Consider the following 13,789-nt stretch of genomic DNA (forward strand, 5'->3'; position numbering starts at 1 on the left):
CTGATGATGACACAGTGGACCTCAACCTTTTAGAGCAGAGAGACGCTAACTGTAACTGAGGGGTACAATTCCCTGACTGTATTACTAGATATGATACTTACTACCACTACCTTTGTACTTAATATTCGGCCACCCAGTACACGGCATAAATATATTATCATAAACACTCTCACGTAGATGAAACGGATCCAACACAAATGTACGAAGTCGAAGTATGCGTTTATTACTACACAGCAATGGTGTGTAGAGCAAGCACGTAATCACTTAATTACATTTATGAATTGAAATAGTATGCACTTTTATGGCAAAGAGTATTCGTCGGTATATCAATAGAGAATGTCCAATCTCTGATGGCGCAGGTGGTAAATATACGACCTGGAATAGTTAAGGAATAACAGCAATGATACTTTAATGATTATATACTAGATACACTAAGGGGGGGTTAATCCGGTCGCTTGTAAGCCGACAGGAGTAGGAGGGGGGGGGGGGGTAGAATCCGGCTGCCTCGTCCGGCCAAGGGTATCCCAGGTGAACCCACTGTAGTGCCGTTCAATGCGCCGGCGATCCTTGGACCACAGATGAAAGCAGGTGGACTCTTTGTGGGCCGGCTCTCTCCGGTCCACGGGGGAGAGACGTGAAGCGACCTCGTCTTGCAGAGCGTCTCCTCACCTTGCGTCCTCTCCAGGGGGGGGGGGGTTCCAACACACGGCAGTGTCGGGGGTCTTTATCCATGGAATAATCAAAGTATACAAAGCATAATCCGTGCCTGGGAAGGCGGGCTGTCGTCGGTAGAATAATCCGGTATACAGGTCCACTCGCTCGTCGGCTCTGGGGCTCCTCGGGTGCAGCTTCACATGGGGTCAACCACCCTGGGTAAGCAGCCAGTTCTCTGCCCGAAACGATGGGGTACTGACTACGGTGGTATTCTCACCGCACGAAGCACTATATATTAACAGACTATTATTAGCTTAATAGACTACGTCCAACTCGACGATATAGTGCCAAATATGACTATTCAAATATTAATATACACGATGTCTCAATACCGATGGTAGGCGAACTTGGCCTTACTCCCACACGTGGCGTCGCGGGGAGGCTTTACGTCTGTGACTCTATTGGAGGGTAAGAAACTGGACTGAAAAGAAAGTCCTACTTTAGTAGCGCAGTATATATACGCACTATGAACAAATAGTCCCATTAGTGGTGCGGTAGCCAGATTCCTACGCGGAACTAGGACTTGTTCGTACATGTGGAGCGGTACGTTTGAACTGGGTCTGAGGGGTATGGCAGCCTGGCACCAAGGTCTCGACCAATAGTAGAATGGAGACTATTATGGGATGTTCAGTAGGCTAGAATGGATATTCAATGCATATTGTACAAGGAATATACAAGGGATATCAGGGAATATTAGAGAATATACAAATACAATTAAATATATATATATAAATAAATATATATATTCGGTTCAATCTGGCCCTTCACAACACTAACTATGTACGTCTTTTCATGACAAGGGAAGGACAGACGTTTCATGACCTACCGTGGCCGTCAGACAAAGGAAAACAAAGGTAATTTTAAGATTGAAAAGGGGGATAATAATCGACAATGAAAAAAACACTTGTGTACCCGAACAAAAATACCTGGGCCCTCATTTATCAATGGTGCGTGTAACTGAGGGGTTACAAAACCCTGACTGTATTAAAGATTGTGATATATTAAACCACTACTAGTTATGTACTTTAATTACTGGCCAAACAGTACATCAAATATTGATGGTGAACACCCACACAAGAACACGGCATTGACACAGAAATTCTATTGGAGGGTTATTTATTATTATTAGGCAACGTTAGGTTACAGATTGAGAATTAGGGTCGCGCTTGTATGGCGAAGAATATACGTAAAGTCAGTCAAGAGCATAAGTCAATGAGAATAGTAGGAATACTATGATGGGTCTAAGCTGACGCCACCTGTTGCATAGCAATTATATAGGGCAACACCGGTACCAACTGGAGACACTGGGTTCCCTCCGGGGTGTAAAGCCGGGAGGGGTAGAGGAATGTTCGGGTACCCAGTCTGAGTCAACGAGGAATAAAGAGGCTCCAGGTACAGGAGCCGGTGCTTGTACTCCCTTGATCAGCAGACAAAAGCAATAGTTGTAATCCAATATGCTCGACAGCATTGACGACAGCTAGCCAGCCCCTTCCACGAGGCGGGCCCGAATGGTAATCCTCACGAGGTTAAATCCCAAACGACAGTGGAATCAACGGTGCTCTTCTCCGGTGGTCACGGTCCCAAAGCAATATAATCCAACCAGAAATGGTTCTGCAATCGCCGGTGCCAATTCTCCTGTGTACATGTCCAACGGTTCTCGCCTAGGACTCCTCGGGTGTGGGCACGTATTTAGGCCGCACAGCCTGGATAAGTGCACTAGCTAAAGACACGACGAACCGATGGGTAATGCTACATACGGAAGAACTGTGGCCGCACGATATACAATAAATGATCGACTATTACTTCACATTAGATTAAGTCGAACTCAACGTTACTGCGTTAAACTCTGACACTTTAACATTCTATTCGCACGCGGTTCTCAATGCTCTATTTAGATGCAAGGTTGCTCACTTCACTGCACGTTGACTCGTGGTGAAGGTATTACTAGTAATGAACGAATTGCTGCTGTTTACACCTGCGCCGTATTTATACTTAAGTGAATATCTAGTCCCAACCTCAGTTCTTGTCTCGTATTACTACGCAGACTCTGGGCATGTTCTGACATGCCCGGAGTTGCCTTTGAACTTGCCGTTGGGGGCTTGGTCGTTGGCGCCTGGGGCCGCTGTCCAATAGGAGAGCGAATATTACTCTGGTCTGTACGCAGGTAAAGGGATATTCCGTGTATATATATAAATAATATACAAGGTATATCAAACGATACATATATATATTCAGTTTAATCTGGCCCTTCACAACAGTGCGTATGCACAGATATTTGCGTAACCCGTGCGTACGATAATTTCTAAGCAAAGTGTGGGACTTATCAATTTGAACGTGTGCTTGACTTTGTGCGTATATATACGCACAGCTCGGACCATGCGTACCTGGCGCCCAGCGGTAGAATATGGAGACTGCAGATGCGGAAATAAGCTTTCGTGCATTAGTTTGACTGACGTGTTCGGTATGAGTCTGACCCCCCGTAATTCATTATAGTTAATTGTAAAATAGCGACAGTAGTGTAATTATTGTCAAAACCCTATAAATAGCATTTGGAATACTACGGGGTGTACTGACTGCGCTCCGCGTAACTCAACTCGTTATTATTTTGTGCATAGATTGCAGAAATACGGGAACGTTTTGATTATATTTAAAAGGCTTTGCCATTGTTAAACGAAATAAGTGGAATTTCGAAGCTGTAAGCAGAATAGAAGTCATATGAACACTCACGATAGTGGTCTTCCCCTTCCTACTGTATAAGAAAGAATTAAAAACGCATTGCAATGAGAACAGAGGTTATTTGTTGAGTTTATGTGTATTACAAAACCCTTGCAATAAATGTGTCTTAAATGAATGAAAAGCATACATGATACAGGTAGCATATATCGTGTGGGTGATATGACTTGTATTCTGCTTACAACTTGAAATTCCACATATTTCGTTTTACAATGTCAAAGCCTTTTAAATATAATCAAACTTTCCCGTATTTCTGCAATCTATGCGCAAAATAATAACGAGTTGAGTTCTAACAAAGAACGTATTACATGTAGGCTGATAGAGTAAACTGTAAATAAAATAGCCTATAACATTATAAAGGATAGGCTATAATAGCAGGGGTTCCCAACCTTTATTCCCCAGAGCCCCACGATTCCTTGGAGACATATAGGAATATGATATGATATAAGGTATACTGGTCCGTCAGCAAGGAGATAGCCCACAGCGGATAGCCATTAAATGCCATTTAAGAATATAGGCTATTAAGGCAAAATGACGGCCTATAGCCTATACATATTATTTAATGTTTTCATAAGCGTAAAGATACAACAGCTAGATTAACGATCAAGTTAGTTTACTGTATGCAGGCTTCGCAGGGCTGTGCCATGTGTTATTATATATGCGCAAGTTACTGTTGCATAATGTAGGCTATGGCTGCTATTATATCTAATTTATATAGGCTACCTAATACCGACAACAAAATAGATTGTATGCCTCTACAAATCATATTATACCCGGTAGCCAATCGAACGAAACGAATAAAGGCATTCATATTCAAGCATGGTTATAATGACACACCAACGCCAAACAGTGGTTAACGGTCTTTATTAGTATTTTGAGCTGTCCAGGCAGAATTGCAGCAATGGTCTTAGGGAGTCGTTGATATCTGACATCACTGTGTACAAGTCCGCCAGCCTGTCGCGTATTTATCCCATAACACGCGTTGTCTTCTTGGTTCGACAGTGCGTTAAATTAGTTGCTTAGACCTCCGTGAACAATCTCGCTCGTGAAGTTTCTCAGAGTTCGCTCGGGTTAGTCCATTATTTCACATCCCATGGGGGTGTTTCATTACCATATATGGATAATCGTGCACGAGCATTGACGGTAAGAACAAATGGTATTTATCAACACGGAGTGTGCGTACGACCCGTGTACGCACGTGTGATAAATCCTGATTTTTCTGTACGTACATACATTCTAAATTCTGTGCTTAAGAACGATAAATTGTTGATAAATGAGGGCCCTGGTGAGCAGATGCGTCGGGACTCAGGTCCCACACACTCAGGTCCCCCACACACTCAGGTCCCACACACTCAGGTCCCCCACACACTCAGGTCCCACACACTCAGGTCCCACACACTCAGGTCCCCCACACTCAGGTCCCCCACACACTCAGGTCCCCCACACACTCAGGTCCCCCACACACTCAGGTCCCCCACACACTCAGGTCCCACACACTCAGGTCCCACACACTCAGGTCCCCCACACACTCAGGTCCCCCACACTCAGGTCCCCCACACACTCAGGTCCCCCACACACTCAGGTCCCACACACTCAGGTCCCCCACACACTCAGGGCCCACACACTCAGGTCCCCCACACACTCAGGGCCCACACACTTAGGTCCCCCACACACTCAGGTCCCACACACTCAGGTCCCCCACACACTCAGGGCCCACACACTCAGGTCCCACACACTCAGGTCCCACACACTCAGGACCATAGCCAGGGTTTCTGAAATACCGAAGTGACGCGTCGCAGCTCCGCTAGGGGGGTTCGGGGGGCGTGCTCCCAGAGAAGACTTATTAGTATGAATCAATGCATTTTAATGCATTTTGAGAGCAACAACAAGCACAAATAATGTCAGTGACAACACCTCAGCGAAAATTGGAGTAGAATGCGACACTTGCATAAGATAAGTCACAAATAAGATAAGTCACATATTGTGTGTGTATTTACATGTTGAAACACAGTATACATACTCCTTGGCTCCAGTGTGTATAACTATAAACACATCGAAACACAGTATACACACTCCTCGGCTCCAGTGTGTATAAACACAGGGACATGTCGATGTTGTCTTTGGCCCTGGGAGCCATGATGAGCATTGTGTCATCGTGGAGTGAAGAGGAGCCAGAGGTGTCTGACTCGATGCCACCATCACGGCCCCCGACAGACGGAGACAAGGCATGGAGTCGTCCACTTTGCCGCCGGCAAAGAGCATTGCTGTCCCTCGGCTTTGGACAGCTGACCCCCTTGAAGCCATTAAAGATTCCTGCCCCCTCCCACCTCCAGATAAACGTACACGGCTTGAAGTGGTCATTTTAATTGGATGTTTTTTTCTTTTAATTAACGAGCGCAGTGGGCTAAAAGGCTTGAGGTGGATGAACATATTATATAGCAATTAAAATAATTAATTGAAATCAAAGTTTAATGGGTTGATTTGTCAACATAATGTGCAATTAAATATTACAATTTCATTCATTCTATCAACTTTCTTTATTATATATTTTTTTAATTTGATCACAGCACGTGAAAACTGAACGTTCCCATTGCGGTTAGTAGCGAACCCACACAAACAGATCAACTAGATTAGTACGGGGCGGATGTCACCCGTGTCCTTGAGAAACTAAAATGGAATCCATCACAGAGACAATGGACATTTTGTTTTCAGATGATTTGGTCCGTGTGGGATCAGGCCATGCATCATGTGAGTCACACTGAGGGTGTGGTTCATACCATTTACACTGTGTATTTTGCCGCCATTCAGGTTAGTTACCTGCCTGGCAACTGGGGGGGGGGGGGGGGGGGGGTGACTGAGGGCTGTGACTGTGCCACCTGCAGGGGAAACTGGATTCCCCCCCCCTCTTTCATTCAGCAGACGTCAACATTCATGATGACAAGCAGACAAACATGAAATGCAACAACACTGTCAGTAGAATATGTGAAAAGAAAACACCTTAAATATCAGCCTGATAATTCCCTCTTCTTCCTCTCACCATCACAGCGGTTACATGTTTCTACCACATGATATTATTACACATTAAGTGTCTTTACTCCATGCCTTGCTGAATTAGCTAATGTGTTTGGCACTTAAATAACTTACCGTGGTACTGCCATGGTAAAAGTCATGTATCTCCAAGATGCCACTTTTGCTGCCACACCAAAAACTGATAAAAACACCATGATATATATATTTTAAATAACATAACACTTTTTTTTTCTTTTTTAAACACCATGATACTTCTTTGTAAGGGATATTTTTTGCAGTTGCAGTGAAACCCAGTGTATCCTGCTTCACGGCTGCAGACACACCTTCAACAGAGTCTACCTGTGGGGAGGAGCCTGTGTCCGCGGGAGCGGGACCCTGCGCTCGTCTCTCCACCAGACTCCGTTGTGTCCAGACGACTCCCCACATCTGCGTTTGTGACATAAGACAAAGTAAGTAGGTTCACTCTGGGGGCTATTTGTGTTACTTTAACCCTTTCACTACCACACTACAGAAAGTTAACCTTTCACTACCTGTAGTGTGGTAGTGAAAGGGTTAACCTTCTGTATTGTCGCAGTGAAAGGGTTAACCCTTTGGTAGTGTGGTAGTGAAAGGGTTAAGTTAGAACAGAGAAATAGGGGATCATCCCTATGTTCCCCGGGTCCTATGTTCCCCGGGTTCTATGTATCCCGCTTTGATTGATTAATAGATTGAAAATTTTATAAATTTGTATTATTTTATTAATTATTAATGTCCGCCTTGTTTCGAACGGTTAAGCTTAGGCCCTTGTTCGAACTGGTTAAGGTTAGAGTTTGGAATCAGGGCTGGTGGTCTAAAATTTTCAATCTATCAATCAATCAAAGCGGGGAACATAGAACCCGGGGAACATAGGACCCGGGGAACATAGACATGCTCCCAGAAATAGGTCAATAGACTTATATACCTGAGGAGAATGTTTTAGTTCATTAAATAGTACTGTGTTGTAGTGTTCAGAATAGTCGCGTCACAATCTACCGTAGGGGTATGGCCCGGGTTCTTACCAACAAGTGTCAAGGTTCAAACGGACCGTTCTCAAGGATATAGACAATGTGACAATGTGACAGTATCATAATGATAGCATAATGAAGGCTCCTATGGTATCTGAAACAATCCTTGGAATAACTGATTTAAAAAAAAAAGTAAAGAAGTTGAGATATGAATTTCTACACTTTTAAAATAAGGTGTTACCACAGACTGATAGCTCCTCTCTCTCTCTGTCTCTCCTCCAGTCGTCACCATGCCTAACACTGCAGAAGCACACTCCGCCCTCCTCACAACCAACCGTAACTGCACAATAGAGATCACCAATATCTCCTCCGCCTTCTGTCTGGTTAACCCAAAGTAAGAGCCATTGTCTGATTTGCATATGGATTTAAATTTGTAATAAAAATAAATTTTTTAACTAAATAAAACTGCATTGCTTTCAATTGTCTCATCTCTGAATGGAACAAGCCTTGAAATAATTATTTTCATCAGATTTCTTATGATATAAGACAAGTACATAATATAAATGATTGTGGCATTACCATTAAATCCATTTCCACAGTATTGCAAATCTCAACGGGCAATATGTCCTGCTCCGTGTTTGATGTCATTAGCGGTCTACCCCACAATGCAGAGTGTCTAACATTGGCTTGTTTGCTAGGATTAGCGTTAACGTTATAGCTTCCATTGGAGCAAGTATTAGCTATGGAGCTACGAGTGAGTAACACTCTCCAATACTGACGTCATCCTCTCACTCCTCTCCCCTCGTCATCAGGGTCCACATGGACGGCGGCTTCAACTTTAACCCCCCGCAGCCGACGGTGCGCACCAACAAGTCCGAGGTGTGCTCCTTCACCAAGGACGACAACACGGCGTCGGGCGCCGCGGGCGTCTTGACCTACGAGCTGTTCGACATGCGCACCCGCCACTGCAACGAGCTCGTGGCCATCATGTTCTCCGTGCCCTTCGACTACAACCTCTACAAGAACTGGATGGGCGTGGGCGTCTTCGAGCACACACACGCCTGCGACGAGAAGCTCTACAAGCACATGTACTACGGGAAGGACCTCACCAACTTCGAGCGCCACGAGGCCGACGGCTCGGGCGTGATGTACAAGGGGAGGGCGGTGGACGTGCGGGCCACCATGTCCAACGAAGGCAAAGCGATCATCAAGCTGGAGCTGTACGACAAGATGGGCAGATAACGAGACTGAAGTCGGGTGTTTTGTGAGAATGAATACACTAAGTGAGTTCTCACTAGCAGTGTGAACACATGGTACAAGGTTATTACAGAATATATACCCATGCTTTGGACCCGTGAGGCCTGTTGGTGCAATGTGTCATAAATAAGCGGTGCTCTGAATGAATAAAAAACAGTAACACAAAAAATATATTGTCCCTCAACCTTTCTGTATCCACTCACAAAAATGTGTATAATTTTTTTTATTAAAAAAATCAATAAAAAAAGATCAATTGTAACGGAAATGTGTTTTATTGGTTGCAATTGTGAAAAATAACCAAGTCATAAAATAGTTATATCCAGTTGGCCAATCATACAGTATGGTTCACTGCAGCTCAACAGTCAGTGAGGGGAGTGGTCAGGAGATGAATTCTGCATTAGAAGGCCTGAAGACTATTGTCAGACAATGGATCCAATCCACATACGGACAGCAGTGTGTAGGATTCAAGATTCAAGAGGTTTATTCATCACATACATACACAAGACATATAGTGAAAGGAAGGTGGCCATGCATTGTACCCATTCTGCAATCTCTTAATAAAGTTTTCAATCAAACTATACAAAAACATCCAGTTATAAGTGACCTGTGGTGGTGTTTGTGTGTGAGAGAGTGCAGCATGTGTGGTGTGTGTGTGTGTGTGTGTTCATGTGTGCCTGTGTGTGGAGAGATCTTCTGTCCAAGGAAGCTTCTGTCCAAGCAGTGTGTTCTGGAGCCTGGGAGGCTGAGAGCGTGGTCTGGTGTGGCCGTGCGTAGGCGGGTAGTAGGACGTCTGATGTATGGCAGAGGGAGCGTGGGCTGGAGGTCCATGGGGCAGTGGTGGTGATGCATTTTGTCGTCTGTGGCTGAGGCTGGGCGTGGAGAGTGTTGTACTGGCAGTGTCCTGGTCCACTCCAATTATTTCCAGGGCCTTTTTTGAATGTCATCAAGCAGGCTGGGATGAGTGGGCACTCATCCAGCTAAGTAAGGTGTATTCCTCATGGTGAGTTTACCTACCGGCCACTCTCCTCAGTGCTCCCAGTTTCTGACCTGCCCTGATGGAGATGTTGGTCAGTTGTTTAACAACTCAAGGTCTACCGTGGCATAGCTGCTGACCATCAAAGTGCAGGTACAACGTTGATGGAATCCTCTTTCTTGGGAGTGTATACAGTATACACACACACGCGCGCACACACACACACACACACACACACGTTACATTTCTTGAAATAGCTTCAGTTGAATTGTTTGCCGTGCTCTTATTTGAGAATATGACAATATTACAATGACAATAACATTCCAAAATAACCTATAGTCTATCATTTCCTGTTACTATGTTTGCTAATGCAATAGTTGACAGGAAATACATGTGGGTCCAAACTGTTCCCTAGCAACATAATTCCGGTGAAACCGATATTCATGAATATATGATATTCATTTCAGTTTGCAGTGCATACAGACCTCCTCACCCCACTTGATGTAAGACTTCACCCCCTTCAGTCGAGAAGTATCACAATAAATCCATATTTTATTGTGTAAGAGTGCTAACTTTTGTCACAACTGACAACAGCACAGACCCAGAAATAGAAATAGGCGTGGCGTGACTCAGACACCGCAGATCAGAGCTCTGTCCTGATAGTTGAACAAAACAAACAGTGGTGACAGTGGTATGCTGTTTTTCATGTCTGCACAAAAATGCTTTTTATCTGCGATGGCAAGATGTATAGCAAGGGTTAGTGAGAGAGAGAGAGGTGGGGGGAGGGCCGTAGGTGTGTGCATTCTGGGTGGAGACAGTTTTAGGGTGGAGATGTTGCTGTCATGCATTTCCCAAGAAGATTCGAGGAGTGCATTCCACTGTTTCAAGGCTCTCCTTTAACTGATAGAGGAACACACGGAGACACAGACAGGTAAGACAGTTCATTACTACACAAAAAAATAATACTGTAATTATTTTTTTTATCAGGATTCAACGTAAATCAAGAGATGTCGTGCAGTGAATTTGGATCCTTTTTTTATTAAGTCAACTGATCTTTGGCAAGTAACAAAAGTAAAAAGAAAAATATTTGAAAACAGCTTGTATATATAAGACTCTTTTTGAAGCACGTGCAAATGCTATTCAATATCCTATCACTATTATACTCGACAACAACAGCTCTGTTAATGATAATCTGCGGCAAATTGTTTCGCTACATTCAGATATGTAGTTTACACTTGGCTTACACTACACAATGTTTACCATGGACTTCTCCCCCGGTCATGTCACAGCCTGTAGACATACACTGTATGAGAGGATGAGTGAATCAGCAGAGGCCGTGGCAGCTAACCTCAGCAGCCGCAGAAATGTCACCGTCGAGATCACTAACCTCACCAACAACTACTGCCTGGTCAATCCCCAGTAAGTACAACTACTGCCTGGTCAATCCCCAGTAAGTACAACTACTGCCTGGTCAATCCCCAGTAAGTACAACTACTGCCTGGTCAATCCCCAGTAAGTACTACTACTGCCTGTCAATCCCCAGTAAGTACTACTACTGCCTGGTCAATCCCCAGTAAGTACTACTACTGCCTGGTCAATCCCCAGTAAGTACTACTACTGCCTGGTCAATCCCCAGTAAGTACTACTACTGCCTGGTCAATCCCCAGTAAGTACTACTACTGCCTGGTCAATCCCCAGTAAGTACTACTACTGCCTGGTCAATCCCCAGTAAGTACTACTACTGCCTGGTCAATCCCCAGTATACTACTACTGCCTGGTCAATCCCCAGTAAGTACTACTACTGCCTGGTCAATCCCCAGTAAGTACTACTACTGCCTGGTCAATCCCCAGTAAATACTACTACTGCCTGGTCAATCCCCAGTATACTACTACTGCCTGGTCAATCCCCAGTATACTACTACTGCCTGGTCAATCCCCAGTATACTACTACTGCCTGGTCAATCCCCAGTAAGTACTACTACTGCCTGGTCAATCCCCAGTAAGTACTACTACTGCCTGGCCAATCCCTAGTAAATACAACTATTACCTGGTCAATCCCCAGTAAGTCTTAAGAGGATGGCAACATGACCACTAGAAGGCTTCTTCTGGCACTTATTCCAGTATTATCAATTATTTGTAAGGAGTTTGACTACTTATACTGTTAAGAATGCTGCTGCACCCTGAGGAAGGCTGAAACAAGGTTGGGTGTGTTTTCTTAATCCTATGCATTTCCTCCGTGTGTAGCTTTTGTGTATTATATGTGCTTATTGTATCTCAATGGGACCTTCTTGGCTAAATAAAATAAAATTAAATTAAATTAAATGCAGCATTCTTATTCTGTGTTAAGGAATACGCCAACATTTTGGGAAATTAGCTTACCGTCTTCTCCAGAGAGAGACAAGAAGATAGATACCAGTTTCCTCTCTGTGCGTTCAGTAGAAAGCTATCTGGCTGCATGCTAGCTTAGCACAATAAATGGAAGCGGACATGGCCAGTTAGCCTTCGGGAGAGGTGTTAGTTGGACAATGCCTAGGCTAACCGGCCATGTCCGCTTCCATTCATTGTGCTAAGCTAGGCTAACGTGCAGCCAGATAGCTTTCTACTGAACGCACAGAGAGAAAACTGGCATCTATCTTCTTGTCTCTCTCTGGAGAGGACATAATCGAATTTCCCAAAATGTTGGGGTGTTCTTTTAAAGTTGCAGTAACTGTAATTTTGCAATCTGAAAAGGGAAATAGTGTGTGATATTACTAATTTACAACTAAATTAATAAAGTCTCCCAAGATGAGAACTGGATCCTGGAACACTGTGTTATGAAGCTAGAAAATTATCTGGCTATGGTGAGATTTACGTTACAAAGATGCATCTTATGAGCTTAATGTCAACATGGGTTCTAAAGGTCATGTCTTGGATTTGTGTTGAGATAAGAAACACAAGAAGGTTTTAAGCATTTGCTGGCAATTATTCTAAAGGTAAATGTTCCTCCCCAAAAACTACATAATGGAGCTTTGATTTTAAACTAAACACAGATTTGAAAGATTTCCTAAGATATGGACACAGTGTCATTAAATATACCCCCCCCCCCCCTTTTTTCATTCTGTTACAAAAAAAGAATTTTCAGAGAGAGCGGCGACGTCCACATCCCGCCCACGCCCACCGTGCGCCCATTGAAGACGGAGGTGTGCAACTTCAGCAAGACCAGCGCCAAAGCCACCGGAGCCGTGGGCGTCATGACCTACGACCTCTTCGAGCGGAGCAGGAATGACTACATTGAGACGGTAGCCATCATGTTTTCAGTGCCATACGACAACAACATGTACAAGAACTGGTTTGGCGTCGGGATTTTCACAAAGGGCAAGGAGGTCAACGAGGCCCTGTTTAAAGAGATGTATTACAACAAAGAGCAGAGTGGTTTTGTCCGTGCAGAGGCAAATGGCTCCGGTATTACCTATGAGGGCCCGTACCTGGACATCAAGGCTACTATGTCCCCTATGGGCAAAGCCATGATGAAAGTAGAAGTGTGGGACAAGCTCTTCACACCCGCATCTCACCAACAGCGCTAAACCATTCATCCCATGGGTTTTCAATTGTGTTCTCATAATCCCACTTCTGACGCCAATGCGTATGGTTAAATGCTTTTTTGGGTGGGGCTTTTGTTACCAATTTATCAACATGTGGAATAAATTCATAACAAGAATGTCAGAAAGTGTGTCGTGTCTCATTATCATAATTATAAGGGAGCATAATTGAACTGGTCTTGCACAAAGTGTCATACCTTTGAGTGGCTGATCGCGAGTGAGTGAGTGAGTGAGTGAGTGAGTGAGTGTGCTAAGTGCTAAGTAGTGCTAAGGCTAGACATTGTTTGGTCCCAGACGAGACCCCTTGGTCTACCGTTGGTCACCGAAAGCCAGACCAACAGGAAGAGCAGCTTCCAAATATTTTCTAACCTCACCCAACTTTAACTCAATCCCCACCAACAACGTTTATATACGTGTTTGGCCGACAACCGGCAAACGCCAACCACGTATATATATACGTTATTTGATCGATATTTTTATTCATTATTCATCCGGGGACCTTGGTGTTACCATAGAGCATC

The 13,789-nt window shown here is 44.2% G+C and overlaps 2 protein-coding genes across 2 annotated transcripts; both read left to right on the forward strand.

Moving 5' to 3' along the window:
* Positions 1-6,774: 6,774 nt before the first annotated feature.
* On the forward strand, positions 6,775-8,976 carry LOC311235357 (DELTA-sagatoxin-Srs1a-like). Its single transcript, XM_084322794.1, has 3 exons — positions 6,775-6,926; positions 7,743-7,854; positions 8,273-8,976. The coding sequence occupies exons 2-3, from the start codon at positions 7,751-7,753 to the stop codon at positions 8,700-8,702; spliced, it is 534 nt and encodes a 177-aa protein (XP_084178920.1). The 5' UTR covers positions 6,775-6,926; positions 7,743-7,750; the 3' UTR covers positions 8,703-8,976.
* Positions 8,977-10,466: 1,490 nt separating this feature from the next.
* On the forward strand, positions 10,467-13,396 carry LOC311236294 (DELTA-stichotoxin-Hcr4a-like). The gene is made up of 3 exons (XM_084323979.1): positions 10,467-10,621; positions 10,980-11,109; positions 12,803-13,396. The coding sequence occupies exons 2-3, from the start codon at positions 11,006-11,008 to the stop codon at positions 13,251-13,253; spliced, it is 555 nt and encodes a 184-aa protein (XP_084180105.1). The 5' UTR covers positions 10,467-10,621; positions 10,980-11,005; the 3' UTR covers positions 13,254-13,396.
* The last annotated feature ends 393 nt before the right edge of the window (positions 13,397-13,789 follow it).

Source organism: Notolepis coatsorum (genome assembly GCF_963971535.1).
Source record: "Notolepis coatsorum genome assembly, chromosome: 10".
Lineage (NCBI taxonomy): Eukaryota > Metazoa > Chordata > Actinopteri > Aulopiformes > Paralepididae > Notolepis > Notolepis coatsorum.

Bases quoted from the DNA above. Each gene is read 5' to 3' on its own strand.
- LOC311236294 (XM_084323979.1), top strand. From the start codon at position 11,006: ATGAGTGAATCAGCAGAGGCCGTGGCAGCTAACCTCAGCAGCCGCAGA. The intron at 11,110-12,802 runs GTAAGTACAACT...TTACAAAAAAAG, and splicing joins TACTGCCTGGTCAATCCCCA to AATTTTCAGAGAGAGCGGCG.
- LOC311235357 (XM_084322794.1), top strand. From the start codon at position 7,751: ATGCCTAACACTGCAGAAGCACACTCCGCCCTCCTCACAACCAACCGT. The intron at 7,855-8,272 runs GTAAGAGCCATT...CCTCGTCATCAG, and splicing joins TTCTGTCTGGTTAACCCAAA to GGTCCACATGGACGGCGGCT.